The 16,945-nt window shown below is 45.3% G+C and overlaps 1 protein-coding gene across 26 annotated transcripts in view; it reads right to left on the reverse strand.

Moving 5' to 3' along the window:
* CCM2 (CCM2 scaffold protein) overlaps window positions 1-16,945 on the reverse strand; it is a 52,366-nt gene that overhangs the window by 13,303 nt on the left and 22,118 nt on the right. For 14 of the 26 annotated variants that reach the window (XM_069586858.1, XM_069586848.1, XM_069586853.1 and 11 more), the window contains one exon: window positions 16,004-16,177. The exons of the other annotated variants lie outside the window; for them this stretch is intronic. In XM_069586858.1, coding sequence (XP_069442959.1) covers window positions 16,004-16,177 — 174 coding nt within the window. The remainder of the gene's footprint in view (window positions 1-16,003; window positions 16,178-16,945) is intronic. 26 annotated transcript variants of the gene reach the window in all.

The raw sequence follows: 16,945 nt of genomic DNA on the forward strand, positions 1-16,945 counted from the left end.
CCTGTGCACTGCAGCTACTGACGCCTGCATGCCCTAGACAGAGCCTGTGCTGCACAGCAAGAGAGGCCACTGCAGTGCAAAGCAGAGCCCTGCCATGAAGAGCAGCCCTGCTCACTGCAACTAGAGAAAAGTGGAGTGCACTTGCTCAGGCGTGTCTGACTCTTTGCGACCGCATGGACTGTGGCCCACCGGGCTCCTCCATCCACGGAATTTTCTAGGCAAGAGTACTGGAGTGGGTTGCCATTTCCTTCTCCAGGGAATCTTCCCAACCTAGGGATCAAACCTGTGTCTCCTGCATTGCAGGCAGATGCTTTACCATCTGAGTTACCAGGGAATCCCTCCACAAAGCAATGAAGCAGAGAAAGCCTGCACAAAGCAACAAAGACCTAGTGCAACCAGGGGAAAAAAAAAAAAGGTGGAAGATCAAATAAAAAGCAAGAACAACAAACAGGAAACAATTACAAATATGGTAAATATTAATCCACTGATATCAACAATCACTTTAAGCGTGAACTGTCTGAATATACCAATTAAAAAACAAAAACTGTCAGATTGGAAAAAAATTCAAAACACAACTATCTTTTGTCTATAAGAAACCCACTTTAAAGACAGGTGTTAAATAAATACATAAAATAAAAATGAAGTCATTTCACTAAGACATAACAATCCTTAATGTATATGCACCTAATAACAGAGCTTAAAATTCACATGAGGCAAAAACTGAGAACTATGGGGAGAAACAGATGAATCAACTAATACAATCAAAGACTTCAACATCCACCTCCTCTCACAAATGGACAGATCCAGCAGGCAGAAAATGATTAAGGATGAAGGTGAACTCAACCTTCTCAATCAACTGGCTATAACTAACATCAACAGTCTACTTCATCCAACAACATCATTCAAAAGAATACACATTCATTTCCAGTTTACATGAACTTTCACCAAGATGGAACACATTCTGGGCCATAAAACACACCTAAATAAATTTAAGAGAATAGAAACCATATAAAGTATGTTCTCAGATCCCAGTGGAATTCCTCGAAAGACACAATCTACCAAAACTCACACAAGAAGAAATGGATAATGTGAATAGGTATGAGTTATTAAAGAAACTGAATCAATAATAACTTCTAAAACAGAAAATATCAGGCCCAGACAGGTTCCCTGGTGAAGTCAACTTAATATTTAAGGAAGAAATTATACCAAGTCTCTATACTCTTCCAGAAAATGAAAACAGAGAAAATACTCCCTAGCCCATTCTATGAGGCAGCATTACCTTAGTACCAAAACCAAAGATACTGTAAGAAAGGAAAGATAAATATTTCTCATAAAGAGATTAAAAAAATCCTCAATAAAATATTGGCAAATCCAATCCAATGTTTAAAAAGAGTTATACACCAAAAGCAAGTGGTATTTATCCCAGGTATGCAAAGTTGACTCTACATTCAAAATCATTTAATGTGATCACATTAACAGGCTGAAGAAGAAAAATCATAATATCAAATAAATGCAGAAAAAGCATCTGATGACATCTAATATTCATTCATAACAAAAACTCAGCAAACTAGAAACAGAGGGGAATTTCCTCAACCTGATAAAGAGCATGTACAAAATCCCCACAGCTAATATCAATGCTTAATGATAAGCAGTTCTAAGATGGCTTACGATCAGAACAAGCAAACAATGTCCCCTTTCACCACTGCTTTCCAATACTGGAAGTCATAGCTAATGGAATAGGACAAGAGAAGGAAATAAAAGGTATAGATTGGGAGGAAAGAAATCAAACTTTGCTTGCAGATGCCTCTCTAACGGGGAACCAAGCAGGCAGGTCACTCTGGGGATTATCAAATCCAAGGAAGGTAAACACAGAAGCTTGAGTCAGTTCACCAACTGCTGTGCCTGGCAACCACCTGCCCACGCAAAGACGAAAACTGGCACAGAGAGGAGAGGAACTAGCAGAAGCTCACACAGGGCACAGGGGCAGATATAGGCTGCATCTAAGCACAGTCAGTTCCACTAAACTTCAGAAAAGCTGCTTCCAAAAGCTGTTCAGTGAGTTCTGGGGAACTCCATAAGGAAATGAATACTTATTCTGAAAAGTTTTAGAGTTTATCCTTTCTAAGGTGGGGGTGAGGGACAGAAAATAAAACTAAACTGTGTATTGGGGCTTCCCTGGTAGTTCAGTTGGTAAAGAATCTGCCTGCAGTGCCAGAGACCTCGGTTCGATTCCTGGGTCGGGACAATCCGCTGGAGAAGCGATAGGCTACCCACTCCAGTATTCTTGGGATTCCTTTGTGGCTCAGTTGGTAAAGAATCCACCTGCAATGCGGGAGACCTGGGTTTGATCCCTGGGTTGGGAAGATCCCTTGGAGAAGGGAAAGGCTACCCACTCCAGTATTCTGACCTGGAGAATTCCACGGACTATACAGTCCATGGAGTCACAAAGAGTCAGACACGACTGAGCGACCTTCACCTCACTTCATTTCAAACTGTGTATTTATTTCCACACTCTACAGGGCTGAGAATCCACTCCTCTGACAGAGCAGTTCAGAAATAAATAAGCAGCACATCTAATTACTGGCTCATACTTAGCTGTCACAGATGAACATTCCAGAACGTTTCTACAGATGTACAGTTAGCAGAGGTCTTTCCATCCTCTTCTTACGTGCTCATGTAAACCACATGCAGACCCTTGCATATCTATCCTCACATTTCCTGATTTCAAGTCTTACTACAAAGCCACAATAACCAGTAGTGTGGAACTGGCATACAGACAGACATACAGAGCAATGAAATAGAACAGAGAGTCAGAAATAAACCTTCACACACAGTATCAGTTGATCTCTGACACAGGTACCAAGACCATTCAGTGGGAAAAGGACAATCTTTTCAACAAATGGTACTGAGGAAACAACATTCCACACACGAAGAATAAAGTTGGGCCCTCAACTAACACCATATACAAAAATTAACTCAAATGGATCAGACACCTGAATTTAAGACCTGAAACTCTAAGACTCTTAGAAGAAAACATAAAGAAAAGCACAGCTTCACGGCATCGGATGTGGCAATGATTTATTGGCTATGATACCAAAAGCACAGGCAGTAACAAAACGTGGAAACACCTCAATTCTTGACAGAAGAATGGATAAACCAAATGTGTTATAAACAATGGGATATCACTCATTGTTAAAAAGGAAATTCTGACACATGCTACAACATGGATAAGTTCAGTCACTCAGTCGTGCCTGACTCTTTGCAACCCCATGAACCGCAGCATGCCAGGCCTTCCTGTCTATCACCAATGCCCGGAGTTTACCCAAACTCATGTCCATTGAGTCGGTGATGCCATCCAACCATCTCATCCTCTGTCCTCCCCTTCTCCTCCTGCCCTCAATCTTTCCCAGCATCAGGGTCTTTTCAAATGAGTCAGCTCTTTGCATCAGGTGGACAAAGTATTGGAGTTTCAGCTTCAACATCAGTCCTTCCAACAGGGCAGATAAACCCAGGCACAAAAAGGCAAACACTACATGATTCCACTTATATGAGGTACCTACAGTAGTCAAATTCACAGAGACAGAAAGTAGAACGGTGGTTGCCAGACGCTGTGGGGAGGGAGAAATGGGGTTACGGGAGTATGGCAAGGTGAAAATAATTCCAAACATGAATGGTGGTAAAGGGTGCACAGCAATGTGAATGTTAAAACCATTCAAAAAACAAAAACCATTCAACTGTACATTTAAAATGGTTAAGATGGTAAATTTTACGTTATGTGCATTTTACCACGATTTAAGAAAAACTTTTAATGGGGGGGGATCATAGGCAGTAAGAAAAAAATATAATAAACCAGACTTCATCAAAATTTAAAACTCTGTGCATCAAAGGATACTATCAATAGAGTGCAAAGGCAATCTACCCAATGGGAGAAAATAACTGCAATCAGATATATGACAAGAAGTTAATACCCAGAATATAAAAGAACTGTAACTCCACAATAAAAAACTAACAACCTGATTTAAAAATAGACTTAAACAGGCATTTCTCCAAAGGTGATATACAGATGGCCAACACACAAAAGGATTCTCAATATCACTAGTAATTAGGGAAATGCAAATCAAAACCACAATGAGATATTATTTCATACCCATCTGAAGGGCTACTCTCAAAACAGAAAATAATACGTTGCTAAGGACACGGAGAAACTGGAACCCTTGCACACTGCTGGTGGGAATGTAAAATGGTTCAGCTGATATGGAAAACAGTATGGTCATAACTTAATAAAACAAAGAATTAACCTTTGATCCAACAAGTCCACTTCTGGATATACATGTAAAAGAATTCCAGGCAGACATTAAACTCTTAGAAGAAAACACAGGGCAAAAGCTTTGTGATATCGGATTTGGCAATGACTTCTTGGTTATGACACCAACAGCACAGGCAACAAAGGGAAAAACAGGCAAACTGAAGTTCAATAAGACTTTGAAATTTTGTACATTAAGAGACACTATCCAGAGTAAAACAGCAACCAGCAGAATGGAAGAAAATATCTGCAAATCATCTACTTGACAAGAGAACTCCTAAAACTCAACAAAAGACATCTGATGCCAAATGGGCAAAGGACCTGAACAGACTTTTCTCCAACAAAGACATGTGTGTGCGGCATGCTCACTCACTCAGCTGTGTCTGACGCTGCGACCTCATAGACTGTAGACCACCAGGCTCCTCTGTCCATGGAGTTTTTCAGGCAAGAATACTGGAGTGGGTTGTCATTTCCTACTTCAGGGGATCTTCCTGGCCCAGGGACTGAACCCATGTCTCCTCCACTGGTGGACAGAGTCTTTGCCCCTGAGCCACCAGAGAAGGTACTCAAATGTCCAGTGGGCACATGGAGAGATGCTCAAGATCACTGGTCATTAGATGCAGACAATCGGAGCAACAAGGAGATAGTGCCTCACACTCATTAGGATGGCCAGTGAAAACCAAAAACAAAACAACAAAGGACCTCCCTGGTAGTCCAGTGGCGAAGACTTCACGCTCCCAACGCAGGGGGCCCGGGTTCCATCCCTGATTGGGGAACTAGTCTGGCATGCCACAACTAAGAGTTCACAGGCCACAACATAAATCAAAGATCCCATGTGCCCCAACTAAGACCCAGCACAACCAAATAAATAAGTATTAAAACACACACACAACAAGTTGTTAGTGAGGATGTAAAGACACTGGAACAACTGTGTGCTGTTGATGGAAATATAAAACAGAATTACCATATGACCCAGCAATTCCACTCCTGGAATACACACACACACACACACAGAAGAATTGAAAGCACGGTCTCAAAGAGATTTTTGCATCCCCATGTTCATAGCAGCATTGTTCACAATAACTACAACATGGAAGCGACCCAAGTGTCCACTGACAGATGATGGATAAGCAAAATGAGGTGCATCCATACACTAGAATATTGTTCAGCCTTATAAAGGGAGGAAATTCTGTAATATATTACAACACGCGTAAAAATTGAGAACACTATGCTAAGTGAAATAAGTCAGTCACAGAAAGACTAATAGCGTATGATTCCACCAATATGAGGTTTCTAGAGTAGTCAAATTCACAGACACAGAAAGACAGATGGCTGCCAGGGGCTGCGGGGAAGAAAGAATGGAAAGTCTTTATTTACCAGGCACAGCTTTGGATTTACAAGATGAAAGAGTTATGGTGACACTGCACAGCCACGCGCACGGGCCTAGTCCCCCTGAACTGCACACTTAAAAATGCTTAAGATGGCATGTTTTATGCTATATTTTAACACAATTAGAAAAAGAAAAAAATAGAAAGCAGAGACGTGAACAAACATTTGTATGCCCATGCTCACAGCAGCATTAATTCAGAATAGTCAAAAGGTAGAAACAACCAACGCCCACTGACGGCTGAAGAGAATATATATACAATGCAATAGTATTTAGTCTGAAAAACAAAAAAAGAATTCTGACACATGCTACAACATGGATGAAACATGAGTACGTTATACTCAATGTAATTAAAGCCAATCACAAAAGACAAATACTGTATGATTCCACTTACACGACATCCCTAGAAGAGTCAAATTTAGAGAGACAGAAAGCAGAATGGTGGTGGCCAGAGGCTGAGCGAATAGGAAGTCACTGTTTAATGGGAAGGGTTTCAGTTTAAGAAGATTAAAAAGATCTGAAAGTGGATGGTGATGACGACTGCACAACTATATGAATGTACTTACTACCACTGAAATATACACTTAAACATGGTTAATTTTATGTGATACATATTTTGCCACAATGAAAAACATCTTTTCATAGCTTTACTCAATAACTGTATTTGCTAAAAGCTTTCTGAAATATAATCAATATTATACATTAGTTACCATTTCTAGACTTGCATCATCCAAAATTGCTAATTTTGTTTAAATTAGAATGGTTTAATAATAATAAAAACCTGACTAAGTGGAGCCATATAAAAATGCCCTGGTATTGCATCTGCAGGGCTGCATAAGAGCCACCCCTGCCTTCACATGGCCTGGGGGACACGATGTCACCACCACTGTCTCGTCTTTCTCAAAGTGCCACGATGCTTCAAACTCAGGCTCACAAAGCACCAAAAAGGATTCTACTGTCTTCACAGAGGTGAGGCCTCATTCATTTGAGATTTTTTTCACTGTACAACATGTATTAGTAAAACAAATGTTAACCAAAAGGAAATGAGCAGCTCTGATCTCTGCTAGAACTTGAGATGGGACAGTGTGTGCCTTCTGGACAGATCTGACACTGCCCTGGGCAGTACCCTGGCCAGTGCTGACCAACACGCAGTGCCTCTGACACCAAAGCCAGGGACCAGTCCACACCTGCTGTGAGGTGACATGGTGTCGGATGCTGTGCCAATGAACTCATCCTAGCATGTCAAGGGCTCTGCTACAGAGGGATGAATGTGATGGGACAATAAATAGAGACCAAGGGAACATCTGACGAGCACTCACATCAGCTCAATCAGCCCTGGTATCAAAAGTGGACTGTCTTGGGCACCGCTATCCCCACCACTCTCTCTGCTGCCCTTATAGAGACTGCAGCTGACTCAAGAGCATGCTGGTGAGCTCACCACTTCAGCTCTAAACAGCTGAAAGCACTTCCCAAAATAATTGCTAATGAGATACAAAAAAAGTCCATTTTTACCTTAAGTCTAAGTCAGCCTCCCTATAACATCCATCTCTTTGGCCTTGACCTACAAGTTTCCTGTGGCAGAGCACGGGTGCTGATGGGAGGGAGGGATTCTGAGACCTGGATGGGGGACACCTAGGGAGATGCACTTGAGACCTACACACACATACACCTGCCTTGCTTGCAAACTAAACATAGGCCTCACCAGGATGGGCAACTTTCTTGACAACACTTCTCCTTGGGGTCTGCCCTCTCCCTTCCCAGCCAAAGACCTGTTCCTGAAGTCAAATTTCAGCATGGCAGGACTGGGACCTGCTGGTCCTACTAAACGGAGAAGCCTGAACACTGATGGAGCAGCAGGTACCAGCTGGAGGGGGATGGAACCCTACCACTCCATGTAGACGAGCACTGTCTATGGAGCTCTGCGCATAGACCTTAACCCCGGTCAGGGACCCGGACACGGCTCTCACTCGCTGCTAGTACAGCTTAGCAGCTCAGCAAACTCGAAGCCTGTATTGAACCCAATGGAGATGGGAGAACTGTGCATAAAGGTTTCAAAACATGCAGAGAGGTTGGCCTGTTGGACGGGATCTATCGTGTAAGACACAGAACCCCAAGACCAAGCCTGCTTCTTGGGAGGGCTAAGAAGACACCCCATTCTCAAGAACAAGCTGGAACAAATGCACTGGCAGAGGTGCTGGCACTACCAGGCAGCTCCATGGTGGCTGTTCTCTGAGGTGAAGGGAGGAGGTGCTTTAGAACCAGGCTTTGGGCTTCCCTTGTGGCTCCGACAGTAAAGAATCCACCTGCAATGCAGGAGACCTGGGTTCGATCCCGAGGTTGGGAAGATCCCCTGGAGAAGGGAAAGGCTACCCACTTCAGTACTCTGGGCTGGAGAATTCCATGAACTGTAGAGTCCATGGGGTCAGAAAGAGTCAGACACGACTTTCACTTCACTTTTCCTGGAGCGAGGGGGACAACAGCACCCTGGGAAAGCAGAAGCTGGGGGGCAGCACTTAGCCACCAGGAGCACAGGCAGGCGTGCTCACTGCAGTGGGCAGTGACTCACATGGCAAGGCAAGGGATGGGAGGGCGGGGCTGGTACACAGGCCCTACAGAGATACACTTAGAGGAGAGGGGTTCCCAGTGTCGAGAGAGCTGCTGGGAGCCAACTAAGGTCCTGCCTGATGTATACAAAGAAGGATACCACCACTGAGCTCACTGCTCCAATGCAGGGTGGCAATCTCTGAGCTGGACTCCAGTCTCAGAAAGTGCCTGAAGGAGAGGCCAAGCCCCCGGAGAGTGAGCTGGTAACACTGACGCTGCAGGGACGTCCCATCCCACCACCCCATTCCATCACTTACTTTGAGGAAAATCTGTTCAAGGTGTGTGGAAGAGAGGGTCTGAGACACTGTTGAAACTCAGAGGCCCAGGTGGCCAGCAAGGTCCCCTTCAGGGTGGGGCCACATCCAGAGAGGACATCTGAAAGGATGCCATCTCTTCAGAGATGCAGGGCACATCGGGATGCCACAGTCATTGCACCACGCTTGGTCCCCGGTGGACAGAACGCACGGGTCTGGGGCCCAAAATAGGGCAGCAGGAGTGGCCCTGGTCACCATCAATCCAAGAGACACACTTGAGGAGCGTGTGCCCCCAGCCCTGAAACTTTTGGCTCTGTAGGTTCTGAGAGCCTGGCCCTACTGATAAAATGCTCCTGTGAGGGGAAACAAAAGGGATCTACACTTAAAACTGCCATCTCCTCCTGATGCCACAGACAAGCAAGCAGAGGAAGGCGGCACTCTTCTGCAGGGTTGGTTTGGGTCATGATGAGGAGGTAGGGAAGCTGCTGTATACTGGGGACAGCAAGGTGCCTGTGTGGCCTTCAGATGCCCCTTACATGCCCATAACTGGGCAGATACGTATCTTTTTCCTCTGTCCCATCCTGCTTCCTTCCCTGCCCTTCTCCTGAGAACATGGCCTGAATCATCCAACACGATCTCCAGGCGATCCGACACGATTTCAGGCTCTGTTTCAGGCTCTGCTTCTTAGAGAACCCAGACGTCTCTGAACAACAACAAGCGACCAACAGGGAAAACTCACAACTCACTTCATGGCGAAGAGGGAACTTACCAACCACACTGAGCGCTGGGGAAGATGTAGGGAAAACCACAAACCACTCAACAGAAAAACAGCTATAGAAAGACACTTAAGAGATCTGACTTGGGAAAAGATATACAGCTTCACTAAGTATGAACTGTGATGAAACTAGGACCACCAGATTAGCAAAATCAAAAGGCCTGCATGTACACTGCGTGGCTCCTTCGAGTGTGGATAACAGGCATTCTCCCAGACCGACAACAGTGTCTACCAGCTTAAATCTTACAGGAAGGGCAACCTGGAAATGTCTGTCAAAATAGAAAGAAAGCTTTACACCCAGAAATTCTACTTCAAATTTATCCGAGAGAGTTAGCAAAATGTGTGTAACAGAGACAAATATGTATGAACAGATCACTGGTTACATAAAAATATGGTTCAGCTAAATAATGGAATACTACACAGCCGGCGAAATGGACAAGGCAGCTTTATGTGCCCCAACCTTCCAAGATATGTCACGATCCACTGTTGCCTGTAAACAGCAAGGTGCAAATGACCCACTAGGTAATCATTTGGGGACACACACAAGTGTGATCTTGTGTACAGACAAATCCCCCTTGCAGGGGCATACAAGAAATTGATGCCAGGAATTCCTTCTGGTCGGGTGGGGGTGGGGGTGGGAACTAGGGAACCTCTTTTCACCAGCAATCTCCTCACCATCTAAATTTTGCATCATGTCCATAACTTATATATTCAACTTTTAAAAATACAGTAAGTAAGACACTGGGTTTGCGTTTGGTATCACACATGAGTACCCGGCTGCTGGAGCCAGAATTCAAAGCCAGAGTGTGAGTTCACAAGGCCCAAGCCTGCACTGCACTGGGTTCCTCCAGGACAAGTGTCAGCTTGGGATGGCAACTAGAGGAAGGATGCTTCTGCTTTAAAAAGGCAGGGTAGGGCTTCAAGGAGAAAAGGAGTTAAAATGGTAAACAGTGTTGCTGTACACAGTAAGCATTCAACACAGAGAAAGACACTACTACGTGCCTCTCACTTTCATGTTAGTAATGTTCATTCTAAATACAAAATACTTTCCATAAAGAACCACACTTCAGTATGTGGGAGTAAAAGCTTCCTCACCACTAGCAGGCTGTGCTGCTGTCACGGTTTTTGCTTTATCAAAGTAACACATGTGCGAAGTTTAAAGAACGGTTACACAGTCCCCCAAAGTGTTTATTAACAAAGAACAGTCTGGCCCCAGTCCAGGCAACTCTATGCACCGCTCCCTAGGGGCAGCAACTCTGGGTCTTCTGGATCTAGGACTAACTTTCTAAATAAAGGTTTTATGTTGCTACTGCCTGATTCATCAGTTTAAGACAGGAGCTGGTGATTCCCACTTATGGCAAAGAAAGAGTCACCTCTCTTCTACCACCACTCCCACTTCTTCCTTCCCTCTCACAATTCAGACTATTACCTAAGCATTACCTGGTGCTTGTATCATTCTGTTACGCATAATTCTACTTCATGACTGTGCCAAGACATACTGAAATCACAACTTTATGCATGACCTTTCATTTTTTAAAAAACCTTTAAGATAATTATAAATCACATGCAGTTGTAAGAAAGAATACAAAGAGATCCACTATACACCACACCCTGTCACCCCCTAAGGTAAACCTCCTGTGATCACACACGACCACAACCGGGATACTGACTACATGGTCAATTTACAGAACATTCCATCACCAGGTCCCCCCATTTCTCTTTTACAGGCATACCCACTTCCTACCCACCTGGTCTCCTCCTTAAGCCCTAGCAAGTCCTCTCTGTTCTCCATTTCAATAACTCTGTCATATCAAGAATGCTATAAAAGGGAATCATACTGTATGTAACTTTGGGGATTGGTTTTTCACTGAGCTTAATTCTCTGCAGATTCCTGGAAGCTATTGAAGGAATCTGTAATTCTCGCCTTTTTACAGCTGAGTAGAGTTAAACAGTATGGCTGTCCATCACCTGTTTAACCATCTACTTACTGAAGGACATCTGGGTATTTCCAATTGCTGGCTATTATGAATAAAGTGGCTTTTAATATTCACGTACACGTTTTTGTGTCGACTTAAATTTTCATTTCTCCAGGAGAAATACTCAGAATGCAACTGCCAGGTAACACGGCAGTTGCAGATTTAGTCTTTAAGAACCTGCCCACTGTTTTCTAGTATGCTGCACCATTTTACAAGCCCACTGGCCATGCAAGAGTGATCCTCCCCACCCTCACCAGCACTTGGTATTCTCACTAATGTTTCAACTTTAGTGATTCTGGTAGGTATGCAATGATATCTCGCTGTATTTTAATTTGCACTTCCCTAATGGCTAGTGATGCTGAACATCTTCATGTGCTTATTGCCATCTGAATACCTTCTTTTGTATGAAACGTCTCTTCATGACTTTTGCCCATGTTCTAATCAGATTATTTGCTTTCCTATTGTTAGGCTTTAAGAGTTCTTTATATATTCTAGATAAAAGACCTTTAGCAGATAGGTGGCTTGCAAATATCTTCTCCCAGTGTTTAGCTCATCTTTTCACTCTCCTGATGGATTCTTTGGCAGAACACAAGTTTTTAAATTTTATGAAGTCCAGTTTACCAATTGTTCCCTTTTTGGTGTCAAGTCTAAGGACTCTGCCTACTCTGGGTCCTGAAGACTTCCTCTTATGTTTTTCCCCTAAAAGTGTTACAGCTTAACATTTTACCTTTAATTCCATTTTCCACTTTGAGTTAATTTTTGTGTAAGATGTGAGGTTTAGAGTGTAGTTCATTTTTATGCCCATGGGGGTCCATTGGCTCCAGCACCATTTGCTAAGAAGACAGCCCTTCCTCCACTGACTTGCCTTTGCACCTCTGTCAACAATCAGTTGGGTTTATGTGTGAGGGTATGTTTCTGGGTTCATGATGCTGTTCCACTGATTATTGTGCTGATCCCCCTGATGCTACCACAGTCTTCATTGCTGAAGCTCTAAAGTACATCCTGAAATCAGGTGAACTGACTGCTCTCATTTTTCTCTTTTTCAAAACCTTTCCATATAAATTTTAGAATATTCTTGTCCGTATCTGTAAAATATCTTGTTGGAATTTTGATAGGAATTGTATCAAACCTATATATCAGTTTCGGGAAAACTGACATGTTAACTAGGCTGAGTCTTCGAAACCATGAACATGGTATCTCTCTCCATTTATTCAGATCTTTGATTCTTTCATCAGTGTTGTGTAGCTTCCAGCATATGAACTCTAACGTGTTTCATTAGATTTATACCTAAGTAACTGTATTCATGTCTGCAATTTATTTAACCTTAGAAAATGAGTTAAAAAGTGTTCCCTCCATTCTTGTTTTCCTGGAAGATTGTGCAGGCTGTTAACTCTTTAAGCACTTGATACAATTTTCCAGAAACCACCTGAGCCTGGTGAAGTTTTGTACGGGTGTTTTCAAAGATATTAAGCTACTCTAACAGTTACAGGGCTCTTCAAGTGATCTATTTACTAGTGACCTGTGGTAGTCTGGGCCCTTCAAGGAAGCAGTCCATTTCTGGGCTGCTGTTTGCGGGTGAGCGTGCTCTCATCAGCCCGTCTCCTAGCATCTGGAGGGCGGCAGTCGCTTCCTTCTGGGCGCTGACGAGAAGTCTGCAGTCATTCTGTCCTCCCCATGGGTGAAGTGCTCCTTCCCGCTGCTTTCAGGACTCTGTCTTTGTCTTCACTTTCAGAAGTTTCACTATGACATGGCTCAGTGGGCGCTGCTTTGGGTTTATTCTGTTGGTGGTGCACTCAACTTCTTGAATCTCTAAGTCTGTCTCTTTACCAAATCAGAGAAGTTTCAACCATGACTATTTTAATCAGTTTTTCAGCTCTCCCCACCTGATCCAAGCCAGCCATCTCTTCTCCCTCCAAGACTCTGATGACACAAATGTCAGAAAATCTGCTCTAGTTCCACAGCGGGAGGGAGCACAGGTGGAGGGGCTGACTCCCCACTGGCCCCTGCTGCCACCTGAGTGGAGGGGCTCATCTTCCCTGCTGGACATGGTTGGCTTTGCAGCTCCCCAAGTGGCCCCCACTGACAGGAGGGATGGTGTGTATCACTGCTGCTGTCTGAGGGCAGAATTCCAGGCTCCCTATGTCTCCACTGACACCTCAGTTCCACTAGGCAATCTTCAGGGATAAAGTCTCTGCTCCTTACTCAGCCTCCTTTGGGGTGGGTTCTGGTCCCCACCTGGCCTTTGCAAGCAGAAGCAGTGGTGGGGCCACAGGTTTTTTTAGTCACCTTTGGCTGGAACTGAGCAGGTACTGTTAAACATTTTCTGTCCTGCTAAGCCATCCCTTTCTTGGTCTTTTAGCCAGAGGGAGTGAATTTTGTTGGTTCTTCTTGTTTGCCAGCTTCTTCAGCTCCAAGCTTAAGATACATGAGGGAAAACAGAACTGGGGAACTCACCACTGGGTTGCAGCTTGGGTCTGGAGGTCTGCTCTGCCATCTCTCTTTCAGTCTTCTTATAGTTGTTACATACACAATGTCCAGGATTTTCAGTTGTACTTAATGGGAATAATAGGGAGAAATGTTGACTTCATCTTCCTGGAAGCAGAAGTCCCCAAACTTTAAATTTTTGTTTTTTTTCCAAAAAATTATTTTGCTTATCTATGGCTGCAGAGGGTCTTAGTTGCCACAGGGGCTTTCTCTAGTTGCAGTCAGCAGGGGCTCCTCTTCACTGCAGTGCTTGGGCTTCGCACTGTGGTGGTTCCTCTTGTTGCCGAGCACGGCGCTGGAGTTCAGGCTTCAGTAGTTGTAGCACATGGGCTTAGGTGCTCCACTGCACTTGGAATCCCCCCGCCTAGGGTTCAAATCCATACCCTCTGGACTGGCAGGCGGATTCTTAATCACTGGACCACCAAGAAAGTCCCCAAACTTTACATTTTCATGGTGTAATATACACCTACCCTTTCACTTGCTTTGTTTCTAATGCACGTTCTGTCTTCCCAATTCATCAGCAGCCTCTACCCCAACATATAAAACCATCCGCACTCTGTTCTCCCAGAGCTGCTCTGGTCTGTTTTCCAGATTCCTGTCCTGGGAATTCCTTCTGCTCCTCCCTGTGCCTAAACTCCAGTTCTGGACCTGTGTTTTCCATTCTCCTGGTGCATCCTTGTGCACTAAGGCAGTACATCCCCCAGGAACCTCGTCAGAATGGGCTCTGCAGGCTCATGTTTCACAGAGCTGATTTGTCTGGTTATTATGACCAGAAAGGGACCCTTTCAATCTGAGAGTCATGTCTATTGGTGAATTCTGTAGAACGCCCTTGCTGTCTTAACAACCTCCTCCCACTCTCCTCCATTTCTTCTTCTCATGAGTCAGCTGCTAAACCTCCTGGACATTCTATAATTTTTCTCTCTCTCATCTTTGTTTACTTTATCTTTTGGTTATCCTTTCTGGATGATTTTCTTTACCTTTTGACCCCTCTAAAGAATTGTTTATGATATATAATTAAGACTTTTTAATTCCAAAAGCTCTTATTTCCACCTGTTTTCCTGTTATCTCACAGTTAACAGTCTTTCTTATTTTTCCGACAATACCACATACTCTTATTTTTCCTCCAGTTTCTGCATTGTTGCCACTGCGTTCACGTTTACTTCTTGTGTTTGTGCTGGGCTCTGTCCCCAGGTTACGTGTTTTCCTCAAACGTGTACTTCTCCTTGGCTGCCCATGACAGAAGCCATGAGCACGGGCAGAGCTGCAGAGCATCAGGCTTCTTTCAGGCTGGCGGGGTGGTCACAGCAGGGTCACCTGAGGAAGCACTTTGGTGGGCTGCGTGGCTTCCACATAAAAGCACCCCTCTGAGGATCCCCCTTGGGAAAGGCCTGGTTGCAGGCCTTCTGAAAGCTTGAGGGAAACGGGGTTGGCGATTCTCACTGTTCCAGACAGGTTTTGACTCAATCTGCTCATCTTCACACTGGGTCTCTCCCCACCCTCCCCTGGGCCAGGTGCCCCCATGTCTAAAGTCCCCCTAGTGCTGCATCTCCACCAGGGAGACCTCCCACTTCCCACCATGCCAAGTGAGAGCGGACCCCTCCGCACACTCACAATGTGCACGGTGCCTCCCCACACCCCCAGACACCCCCGAGAGCAGCTGGCTGGCTCTGCATCCTCTGAGGGACGAGGGTCCAGCTCCACGGGCTCCATGAGCTCGCGACCCCACCTTTACCAGCTCCTTCTGCAAGTTCACGGGACTCGCTCGTTACTGCTGCACCCTTTCCCATTCTCTCTGACCGCACAGTTTTATACCTTTGTATTCTTCTCACTCCAGTGTTTCAAGGAAGCACTAAAAATACAGCAGTGCACATCATGTTAATCCACAAACAGGCAGAGTCTCTGACAGAATTCAGAAGCCTGTGTCCTAGGCTGGAACAATGACACATGGGACAGCTCTAAGCCTTTACCAAGGAACTGAAACACACCGCCAGCCTTTACGAGTAAGGAGGCGGCTTGCTCCCGGAGAGAAAACCAGAAATGGGGCCAGAAAACAGCAATCTGGGGATTGGGCGCCCGAGTATCAGACATAACACCATGGGGGCACCACCGAGTGGGAGTCAGCCAAGATGCACGTGGGCACGGGTCCCAGACCGCAGCGTGTGGTGCACTGAGAGCCTTTGCTGGCGACAGGCAAGGTGTGTCCTGCGGCCGGGGACTTACCTTCACCTCCTTCTCGATATAGTCGCTCAGCAGTCTGTCGGGCTCGACGCGCTCGGGCAGGGACAGCACCACAGTGTGCAGAGGGCGCCTCTCTGTCACCTTCTCATGGGCTTTCTTATCTCTACTCTTTTCACCTTTTAGGAATACTCGTTTAAACGGCGACACAATTCCAGGCTGCAGGCAGAAACGGCAATGGTTGGAGTTCATTATTCACAAAGGCTTGGTGTTGTACCCATGGCTAACAAGCAGAAGTGGCCCAAGCCACTGCCACAGTCCCCGTGCAGGCAAGGGCTGGCCACTGCTGCCAGGGTGGGCCAGGCCGAGGGCTGCCTCAGGTACTGAGGGACTCGTCCCTCACCTGTTCACAGACACTTAGAAGATTCAAAGGACAGTACTCAAGGCGAGTAAACTCAGGAGACGAAAACAGGGCAGAAACAGGAGATTCTCCCACAAGACAAAAATGATGCATTGCTCCACCCATCCCGGCTCTGCCGGGTCACTTCACTGCAGTCTTTGGAGAAGGTGGGGAGGTGTGCCCAGGGCTGTGGCATCAACAGAAAGTGCAGTCAACAGTCGCAAGGCCGCCTCTAGGCTCTCCTGTGAAAGCGTGGCCTGCGCTCCACTGCCCCCTCCCTCTGCCAGGGCCTCGGGGCGCTGACCTACACCTAGGTGAGCAACCTCACCCCCAGACCAGTGTCTAGACCAGCCTGAAGGCCAGTCTTGCAATCAAAGTAAATCTGCAGAGCAAGAACCAGGGAGGTCAGGGAGAATGAAGTCAGCCTCGCCTGCAGGCCCAGAAAAAGGTCTGGACCCCTCCCAGCAGCTCCGAAGGGCTCTTCGGAGGTGACCACTTCCAGTTTATGTTTTATGTCGGAACATAAAAGCAAAGACAACATGCCAGCATGCAGACTTGGCAGGGAAATGTCACTAAACACAGGAGCA

This window comes from Ovis canadensis, chromosome 4 (assembly GCF_042477335.2).
Source record: "Ovis canadensis isolate MfBH-ARS-UI-01 breed Bighorn chromosome 4, ARS-UI_OviCan_v2, whole genome shotgun sequence".
Lineage (NCBI taxonomy): Eukaryota > Metazoa > Chordata > Mammalia > Artiodactyla > Bovidae > Ovis > Ovis canadensis.